At 44.9% G+C, this 10658-nt stretch overlaps 1 protein-coding gene across 1 annotated transcript in view; it reads left to right on the forward strand.

Annotated features, from left to right (window-relative positions):
- Positions 1-10181, forward strand: part of Dcaf5 (DDB1 and CUL4 associated factor 5) — a 106218-nt gene extending 96037 nt beyond the window's left edge. Inside the window, exon 10 of the mRNA XM_013013679.1 lies at positions 5533-10181. Coding sequence (XP_012869133.1) covers positions 5533-7299 — 1767 coding nt within the window. The 3' untranslated portion in view covers positions 7300-10181. The remainder of the gene's footprint in view (positions 1-5532) is intronic.
- The last annotated feature ends 477 nt before the right edge of the window (positions 10182-10658 follow it).

A 10658-nucleotide genomic window follows, 5' to 3' on the forward strand; every position in this document is an offset into this window, starting at 1 on the left:
ACAGCGCCACTTCCGGCTTTTTTCTTTTTGCTTATGTGGTGCTGAGGAATTGAACCCAGGGCCTCATGCATGCAAGGCAAGCACTCTACCACTGAGCCACTTTCCCAGCCCCTTGCCCCATATTTTTGATATATACCAATGTATACCATTGTGCTAGGTCCTATGTGGTACATGAAGAGGGAAAAATAGGAAACACATGAGAATACATGAAAAATGCAACATAATGAGAGATGTAATGAGTTCTCAAGAGATACACACAAAGTACTACAGGAAGGAGAGATTTTTCCTAAAAATCACTCCTTGAGGTAGGAAGAACATTCCAAATTATTTATTTCATTGAATCAAACATTTCGTCCCTATTTACTATGTGCCAGACATTGTGCTTATAGATAAAAATGTTCAGAAACAGGAACACATGGGACCTATTAAGAAAATAAATGATTGACACCGGGCGCTGGTGGCTCACGCCTGTAATCCTAGCTACTTGGGAGGCTGAGACCCAAGGATTGCAGTTCAAAGCAAGCCCTGGCAGAAAAGACTGTGAGAATCTTATCTCTAATTAACCACCAGAAAATCAGAGTCGAACTGTGGTTCCAAGGGATAGAGCACTAGCCTTGAACAATAGAGCTCAGAGACAGTGCCCAGGCCCTGAGTTCAAGCCTTATGATTGACGAAGGAGGAAGTGGAGGAGGAGGGGGAAAACAGAAGGAGAAGAAGACAAAAAAGGGGGAAAGGAGAGGAAATGATTGGGTAAAGTAAAGAAGCAGGCCCAGAGGGCCTTAGAAGCTTCATTAGACAGTGTAGCCATTTAGGACCTAATATATAGGTACAGTCAGTACACAGACAAACTAAGAGAGCTGCTACATCAAGCACGGAGTGGCCACTCAGATACTTGCTACTTAATTGGCTTTCCACTTGAATGCTCTTGGAAAAAGAATAGAACTTCATCTTTTCACTTGGCCTTTGAACAACTCTTCATAGGCTTACAGAGAAATCTTAGCCCTCTTCCTTTGCTCCAAATCTAGCTCCAATGTGGAGTCATGCTTGGTAATAGGAAGTTGGGTTTGGTTGTTTTGGGTTTTTCTTTTATTGCTTTGATGTTGATATTCAAGGTCAAAAAATGAAGTACTTCACAGTGTTTGAAATGGATGTTTTAAGGGTAAAAACCAAGATAATAGAGACAGTCTGTACTTCGGAAGCTCAAAAGCCTTTTTGAGAGTTGGGCATGTTAACATGTTAACCTGTTGCATGCCTGTAATCCCAGCTACTCAGAGGGGAGAAGTCTGGCCCTGGCAAAAGCATGAGACTTTATCACTAAAAGCAAAAAGGGCCAGCGGCTTGGCTCAAGTGGTCCTTGAGCTTAAGCCCCATTACTGCCTCCATGTCAGAAAAAGAAAATCTCTGGATGAGTCTATTGATTTCCTGCTGTGAGGTTCAAATGAAAGTGAAATGGTCTTGCCTCTTGGTGCTTGGTTATTGCTTATGTCATTTCATCATCCTCATGTCTGTGGATGAGAAACAGAGGTTTCCAAGGTTGACATCATGCTCAGAGCTGTGAGAAGCGATGGGGCTGGGTTCCCATCTGCTCCTCCCTCTCCTGGGTTCCAAACCCTACAAAGGACTGTACCGTCAGTCCTTTGAGGAGAAGACTGGGTGTCTGCTGGATGAGACCCATCTAATTTCACTGTTTAAACTGTCACCCAAGGTCACTAGGTAGCTGGGAGTTGAGTGGGAACCCTTTCATTTGATTGTTTTGTTCCATTATCCCAAGTTTCAGGAGTGATCAGTCTACTTCACCTTAATAAACCCCAAAGCCCAAATAAAATCTGTCTTTTAATATTATGGTTTTTTATTTCTAAAGAGAAAGTGGGGGCAAGGCTTGGACAGATGGGAACCATAAAGTTGGCTTGCAAAGTAGTTAGGCCAGCTTTGTACTTGTGTTAATTCTGAGATGATATGAAGGACAAGTAGACTTGTCTTCATATTGAAAAACATGGTTAGCAACATTTTACCAATTTTGAACTGGGAGATAAAAAGACTGGGCTCAGAGTTTAGGACACCCCCAAATATCCTAAGGAGTTTGCTTTTATGTTTTTATGTCCTGAGACATCTGTTTGTGGAGATTTGCATTTATAATTTGAGCCTTGTACTGGACACTATGTCTAAGTGTTTATCAAATATCAATCAGTCTCACAAAGAATTTGAAAATCCATTCAGACAAACTCATTATTTTCTGCTACTTATTTAATATTGACTATATTTTTAGTATTTCTTGAAACTGGCTTTTATTCATCCCTTGAATATTTGTTAGAATACTCTTGGGCCAGGCGCTGGTAATGCATACCTGTACTCAGGAGGTTGAGATATAAGGATCTCGGATCAAAGCCAAGCCAAGCAGAAAAGTCTGTGAGACTCCTACCTCTAATAAACTACCCAGGAAACCACTAATGGAGCTGTGGCTCAAGTGGTAGAATGTTAGCCTTGAGCAAAAGAAGACCAGGGAAAGTGTCCAAGCCCTGAGTTCAAACCTCAGGACTAGAAAAACAGACAAACAAAAACACAACACATAATCTTGGCACCAAACTATGTCTTACTGAGACAGAATTTGGAACTTCAGCCAGGCTCTGGTGAATCAAATCCTTGATCTATTCAGGAGACTGAGATCTAAGGATCACAGTCTAAAACCAGCTTCATCTTCAATTAACCAGAAGAAAAAAAAAAAAAAGCCAGACTGGAGGCGTAGTGGGAGAGTACCCCAGAGTGCAAGCCCTAGAATAGGCCAAAAATTAAAAATAAAAATAAAAAGTGGGCTCAGAGTCAACATTGTTCTGCAGGTCATTCCCGGACACTCCAAACTTAGGGAATCGCCATCTTAAAACCCCTAAGTGAGATTATGAAGCGGAAAAGGGGAGAACACCTGAGGACAGGAACTGGGGATAGATAACAAAACTGAAGAATGAATCTGAGTTGGGGATTTGTGGGGAGATGCTGCTCTGGATTTCTTCAGGCTGTTTTGAACTCCTCTAAAGAGACATTGTTTTCCAGAAATTGCTAAGTAAAGCACTGGAGGAATGAGCATTATTTTCACAAGGAGGCAGATTCATCCTGAGATAGCTTTGGGGAAACAAATGTTTTTGTTTTGATGGTGCGTGGAGAATGTGAGGTTACTGTTCTCTGGGTTAGATGCCATCTAAAGATAGACAGCCTGTCAGGCAAGAAAATCACCTGGAATTCATTGAGTTGCTATAGCAACTCAGTGATGTAACAGCTTTTCTGCTGCTCTATGGACCAATCTGGTGATGAGGTAGAGCTAATCCTTCTTGTTTGCTATGACAGCTTAATTATGTTGAACTTTATTTTTGCAAACTTATCCAACCTATAAAGTTGAGCCTTTGAATCAGACAGACCTGAATTAGAATCCTAGTTCTGTTACCTGAGCTATGAGTCCATGTGTCTGACTAGAGAGTTGAAGTGTGTTAAGGGATAGGATTGTAATCACTCCTGCAGGTGAGTGTGTCTTACCTGTTCTGAAGCTAACAGATTAAGGGAGCAAACCAATAGTTCCCTGGTTAAGAGAACCCAGTTTCCTGGGTAACTGATGCCTGCATGTCCAAGTGGGAACTGCAGTGTAGGCAGTGGACTATTCTTATCAAGCTCCAATAAGCAATTCCCATTGGTTAAAATAGAAATATTACAGTTGAGTAGAGCTGCAGTATTTCTGTTTGGAGCTATAGACTGAAACTCTCTCAGAGGACCAACGGCTGAGTCTGTTTTCCACTTTGGACGAGTGGTATCTCTCTGCACAGTGTTAACCTTCTGAGAATCTTTTAATACACTGACTAATCTTCACATCCCCTCTATCCAGCATTTTAGATTAGGATTATAACTCCTAGGTTTCTAATAGAGGAGTGTAAAGGGGAGAGAAGTTGTGAGGCAGACAAAATGTTATCTTGGACCTAGAGACAGTGCTTAGGCCTCCAGATACAAGGTTAATTCTGTCTTAAATCATACTTTCTTGCACCTAACTCTGAAAGCCTCAATTTCCATATACAACTACATGATTCAGTCTTAGAAAGCATGTTGTTAATTTTTGGTTTGGTTTGGTTTGGTCTGGTTTTGGTTTTGGCAGTATTGAGGTTTGAACTTGGGGCTTCAGGCTTGCCAGGTAGGCAATTTGCCCATACCTCCAGTCCTTTTTAGTCTGATTTTTTTTGTTTGTTTGTTTTGGGGGGGTCTGGTTGTGGGGCCTGAACTCTGGGCCTGGGTGCTGTCCCTCAGCTCTTCAGCTCAAGGCTAGTGCTCTACTACTTGAGCCACAGCGCCACCTCTGGCTTTTTTCTTTTTGCTTATGTGGTGCTGAGGAATCGAACCCAGAGCCTCAGGCATGCAAGGCAAGCGCTCTACCACTGAGCCATCTTCCCAGCCCCTGTTCAATTGGAGTCTAAAAAATATTTTTGTCCCGACTGACATAGAACTTAAAATCCTCCCAGTCTCAGTCTCCTGAGAAGCTGGGATGGCATGCACACACCACTGCTCCCAGCAGTGTCTTGTGAACTTTTTTGCCTGGGCTGGCCTCAAACCATGATTTTCCTTACATTTGCCTCCTGAATAGCGAGGATCACAGGGGTGCCAGGCTTGTTTTTTTGTTTGGGTTTTTTTTTTAACTGTATTTTTTTGTCTTTTCTTTTTTGGTACTGGGGATCGAACCCAGGACGTTGCGCTTGCTAGGCAAGCGCTTTGCCACTGAGCTATATCCCAGCCCTTGTTTTTTATTTGTTCAGTGCTGATGGTGGTGTGGTGGTGGTGGTGGTGGTGGTGGTGCTGCTGCTGCTGCTGCTGCTGCTGCTTCTTCTCCTCCTCCTCTTCCTCCTCCTCCTCCTCCTCCTCCTCTTCCTCCTCCTCTTCCCCCTCTTCCCCTTCCTTCCTTCCTTCCTTCCTTCCTTCCTTCCTTCCTTCCTTCCTTCTTTCTTCTTTCTTCTTCTGTTTCCTGAAAGTACTGAGGTTTGAATTCAGGGCCTCATGTCTTCAGGTAGGCAGTCTGCTGCGGAGCTATACCTTCAGCTCCTTTTTGCACTTATTTTTGACCCTTGCTTCCCCTCTGAGCACATACCTAGACTAAGATTTCCCTATTTTAGGCTTCCCTTCATAGCTAAGATGACAGGCATGTTTGTTTCCATTGATTGGAGTCTCACACTTTTCTTCCTCAGCTGACCTGAAACTACAGTCTTCCTGACCTAAGCCTCCTACAAGCATATACCACTGTGCTCAGCTATTAATTGAGAAGTACCTAATTGGCCTTGATGCTTGAGACAGAGTCTCACAGTATAGCCTAGACTGGCCTTAAACTACAATCCTCCTGCCTCAACCTCTCAAGTGCTAGGCTTATAGGCAAAGAATACATTTTTAAAGGTAGTGACTTTAAGATAACATGGAGTATTCAAAGAAGCTCTGCCTTAATGGCATTTATTACTACCAAATATAGCCCACTTTCCAATCAGTCTTGATTGCTTTTTTTTTTCATCTTCTATGCAGATCTGGAGCCCATACAAGCAGCCAGGATGTACTGGAGACCTTGATGGCCGGATTGAAGATGATTCCCGCTGCCTCTACACCCATGAAGAATATATCAGCCTTGTGCTGAATAGTGGGAGTGGCCTGTCCCACGATTATGCTAATCAGTCGGTCCAGGAAGATCCCCGGATGATGGCCTTCTTTGACTCCTTGGTTCGCCGAGAAATTGAGGGCTGGAGCTCTGACTCAGACAGTGACCTCAGTGAAAGTACTATCCTTCAACTTCATGCAGGAGTCAGTGAGCGCTCAGGCTACACTGACTCAGAGTCCTCGGCCTCACTGCCCCGTTCCCCACCTCCCACAGTAGATGAGTCTGCTGACAATGCCTTCCACCTGGGCCCCCTTAGGGTCACCAGCACAAATGCTGTGGCACCGACCCCACCAACATCCACGTGTGAGGACGCAGCCTCTCGCCAGCAGCGCCTGTCTGCTCTGAGGCGTTACCAGGATAAACGCCTTCTGGCTCTGTCCAATGAGTCTGATTCTGAAGAGAATGCCTGCGAGGTTGAACTGGATACAGATCTCTTCCCCCGCCCACGGTCACCCAGTCCTGAAGATGAATCCAGCAGCTCCAGCAGCTCCAGCAGCTCAGAGGATGAAGAGGAACTGAATGAACGCCGAGCCTCCACCCGGCAGCGAAATGCCATGCGTCGACGACAAAAGACACCCCGAGAAGAGAGGCCTAGTGCCCCAATCAAGCCTACAAACACCTACATTGGAGAAGACAACTATGATTACCCCCAGATCAAGGTGGACGACCTTTCCTCCTCCCCCGCCTCCTCCCCTGAGCGGAGCACTTCCACCCGGGAGATCCAGCCAAACCGAGCATCACCAACTTCTGACATTGAATCTGTTGAGAGAAAGATTTATAAAGCTTACAAATGGCTCCGCTACTCTTACATCTCTTACTCAAATAACAAAGATGGAGAGCCCTCCATTGTGACTGGGGAAGCTGATGAAGGGAGGGCAGGAACGAGCCACAAAGACAGCCCAGCCCCTTCTTCTAGTGAGGAAGCCTGTGTAAACACAGCCCAGAGGAACCAGGACCTGCCCCCTGAAGGGCTTCGCAAGGATGCTTTTAAAGAAGGGCCTTCCACTAGAAATCCTAGCAATGGCCCAGGTCATGAGCACGGCAGCCATCCCTGGGCAGAGGCACCAGAGGGCACCTCTGAGGACACTAACAATGGTGGCTCTCTAGAACACTCTTCTTGCGAAACCAAGAAGCTCAATGGAAAGGCCCTAAGCAAGGCCCTGAGCAGCCAGGCTGAGGACCCACCTTCTCTTCCAGTCCCTAAGCCATCTGGCTCTGCTCTTGACGGTGGGCCTGGCAACCTCCCCAGGACCCAGTCTGATGACCATGAGGAGAGGAGCCTTGAAACCATCTGTGCCAACCACAACAATGGACGCTTACACCCCTGGCCCCCTCATCCCCACAACAATGGGCAGAACTTTGGGGAACTAGAGGCAGTGGCCTTTTCTTCCCCAGGACACTCCAACACTGACCATGATAACTTGTCTGTGTCAGGGACTCTCCTACACAAAGATTGTTGTGCGTCCGAAATGGCCAGTGAGGCCACCAGTGCTGTAATGAGAGAGGACCCCACTGACCCCTCAGCCCCAGACAGCAGCCGGGCTGCTGATGGCCACAGTGGCCTCAAAAGGCACCGAGTTGAATTAGAAGACACAGATTCAGAGAATTCCTCCTCAGAGAAGAAATTGAAAACATGATAAATACAAAGGGAAAGCAAACAGCTACAAACAGTAGCCTTACAAATTTTATCTTGTTAGTGAACATGGAGGAAAGGAAAAAAAGTATTAAAGGCACATAAAACCAGGGCCTAAAATTTTGTGTCTACTGCTGCTCCCTTCTATTCACTTCACCCGTGGGTTGGAATGTCTAGCCATTGGCTTGTTCTGTGTTGAGGAGCAAAGCTCCTTTCTAGTCAGCGAGAGCAAGGTTCTGGGAAAGGGAATCCGTGTTGGGACGTTTGACTTGTTCTCGCATGCATGTGTGCACCAATGCATGTGAGCATTTTGTCTCATGATACCTTTCTTTTAGCCATCAGCAAGAACCTGTGGGTCTGTAATTTTTGCCATCTCACCTGTTCACATGCCATAGGGGTTCTGGTGTTGATGGTGAAGGCTCTGTTAATCAGATTGCACTGCCAGTGAGTTGTAGATTTATGCTGGGAGAATGCAAGGAACCCTTCAGTCCATTGGCTGTGCTGGAGGGGAGAATGCTGCTCCTTTCTTAAAGGAATCTTCCATGTTTTCTCTAAGGAACACTTCATTGAACATTTAATGTGCACATCCTAAAAACAGAGCATTTTTAATGCTAATGAGAGGTTAGCACGTAAGATCAGATTCAAGAGCACATAGTTCCCTGATAAATTCCGCTGTTTGCAAACTGAGCGTGTGGCAATGTGTACTGCAGAGGGGCCATACAATATGACTAGTCACAGATAACACAACGTAGCCAGTCAGGCACTTGGTCAAGGCCTGTAGGCCAGCAGGTGCCTCCTTGAATTCATGTGATGGAGACTTGGCGTGTTGAAAGAAGGAGAAAACACAGCTTTCAAGAGCTCTGTGCTCAAACTACTAAAGTGGATATTAGAGGTGTGTTAATGAAGTGTAGTGAAGAACAGAATGTGCTACTTTATTCTTTTAATTCAGTTCAAAACCATTTGTCAGTGTTGGGCCTGGTGTCTTTCCTCAGGCTTACAATAAAGAGGATATGGGGTTCTGATTGATCTTTGCAGAGCGGTAGGCATCTCAAGGTGACTTTCTTACTGAGTCGGTCTGTTAGGAGGCAGAGTGGATAGGGAGAGGGGTGTTGGTTTCACTCCTGGCTCCAGAAGAGACTCAGTTCTGTTGAGGTATGGAACGATTAAGAGGAAAAAAGACCCAGAGATTTTCAGCTTTGTAGTGGTGGTTAGCATCCCTCAATGAAAGGTTAAGACAGGAAGAACTAGGAATGACCAGGTGTTTTGTTGACATAGAGGACACTAAAGGCGGAATACTGGCAAAACGTGAGGAAGAGAAAGAACAATAACTTCAGTGCAAAGGTGCTAGATAGCCAGGAGCCCCATTGAGATGGGTAATAGGGAGGTGCTAGCACAAGGCTGGTATGGCCTCACTGTCCAGCACTCCTTTTAGACAAGGATCTGTCCCACTGGAACCTCAACCTATGGGGGCTGAAGAATGAAATCTAGTGATGGGGCTGGGTTCTGTATGAAAGGAAGGTGGTTGGTGTGAGCCAAGAGGAAGTAACCAAGTACTGCAAGGGAAGGTGTGCCTAGAATGTGTGTGCTGTGGTTGGGTGTGAAGCACTGTGCCAGCAGGAGACGGAGTGTGTGCGGTGGGGATGCATATGGTTCAATAACTGGACCCTTACGGGGGAAGTGGGACAATGATTCTGTAACTAATAGTAGAATTACTTTGGATTTGTAATCTAAATGGTTCTATAATTTGTCTTTGACTATTCATGGATAATTGTAAATTCTGGTTTTATAAGCCCAAGTCATTTTACATTTGCTTTTCCAAAATGTATTAAATTTGAATTTTTAATCCTTTATATACAAAAAAGATATAACCACTCAGTGTGTGTTTCTCTTCCCCTTCTTAGTCAGCACACCCAATCCTTATAGTTTGTTTTATTTTAACCTGATCAACATATAGCCTCTTCTGACTTCTTTAAAGACAGTCCTGAAGGAAAAACAGAAAGAAAGAAATTTCCTTAGGAACTAGTTGTTGATGGTTATAGTCCCCAAATGCAGAACTTGGTCCTCGATTTAAGGAGCCTTTACCTTGTTTTGGTTGCTCAAAAGAGAAGTTCATAATGTTCATAAAGTCAGGTTTTATTTTGGTTAACTATAGAAGTCCAGGAAGACTGGGGGCATGGCTCAGGTGATAGAGTGCCTGCCTAAAAGTCAAAGAATGTTGTTTAGAAGGATGCCTGCCATCCTTGAGAGAGATGTGCAGCATTGCAGTTCAGCTGGCCAGGAGACAGCGGCCCCAGGATGTTCCCACTGAGCAGCTGGGAAATGGGTATTTATTTTAGCTGCCTCACATCTTTTGTGTGTGATCTTGGCCCTGACCCCCTGGCTGGAACTACTACTATAGCTCCTCTGCCTGCATCGTTGTAGAATTGAGGTCCCAACTTGAGATGCACTTAATCCCTAAATGCTCCCATGATTAAGTAATTTCCCTAGCAGGGCAGATAGCACTGATTAGATTAATGACTATTTGGAAGTGCATCTTATATTTTCCTCTACCCTCCACATTCTGTACATAAAGTTTTAAAGTGGCAGGTTCAGATAGATAAAACCTTTTCTCTACATTTTATTTCCACCTGGTTTTGTAAATGATTTTGTGGACAGCAGGTAAATGAGTTATATAAGTTGTTGGCTTGGGGCAGGTAAATGAGTTATATAAGTTGTTGGCTTGGGACAAATGAAGTTGGCAACTGTGATCAATTTAATAAGCTGAGTCTCTTGTTGTCTGTCAAGGTGCCTTCCTCTGCTGGCCTTACCTCCTCACCGCCCCCGCTCTCCTCACCCAGAAGGCCGACTCTTCTCTTGTGTATATGCAAATAAACTGTTATTCACTTGTCCCGTCCTCTTCTCTTCCCAGAAGATTTGATTGCTTAAACACCCCTCCTCCTTTACTTTGTTATTTTTATTATGCTTGGAAATTTGATGTTAAGCCACGCTGAACAGTAGAGACAAATTCCACACCTATGACCATCATAATTGTCATTTCTAGGTATTGGGACAAAACACCTAACAACAAAAGTAGGGTAGGGAGGTGGTGGGTGCTTGGCCTCATTTGCCAGGCTTTGAGGGACTCAAAATGAACTTGAGGAGCCTTGCAGGGAAGGGACAGAGCAACCAGCGCCACTCCCTCTCCCCTTCCATCCCCCCCCCCCCCCCCCAAGCATGTGTTCTGGTATTTCCAAATATCAAATTGCTTTTCCTGACCTGTCCCAAACATGGCTTTCAAACCCTTTTTTCTTTTAATGATGTTTTGAGACAGTCTCTTGTTATGTAGCCCAGGCTGACTCTGGACTCCAGATCCTCCTTCCTGTG

This window comes from Dipodomys ordii, unplaced genomic scaffold, assembly GCF_000151885.1.
Source record: "Dipodomys ordii isolate 6190 unplaced genomic scaffold, Dord_2.0 Scaffold2, whole genome shotgun sequence".
NCBI lineage: Eukaryota > Metazoa > Chordata > Mammalia > Rodentia > Heteromyidae > Dipodomys > Dipodomys ordii.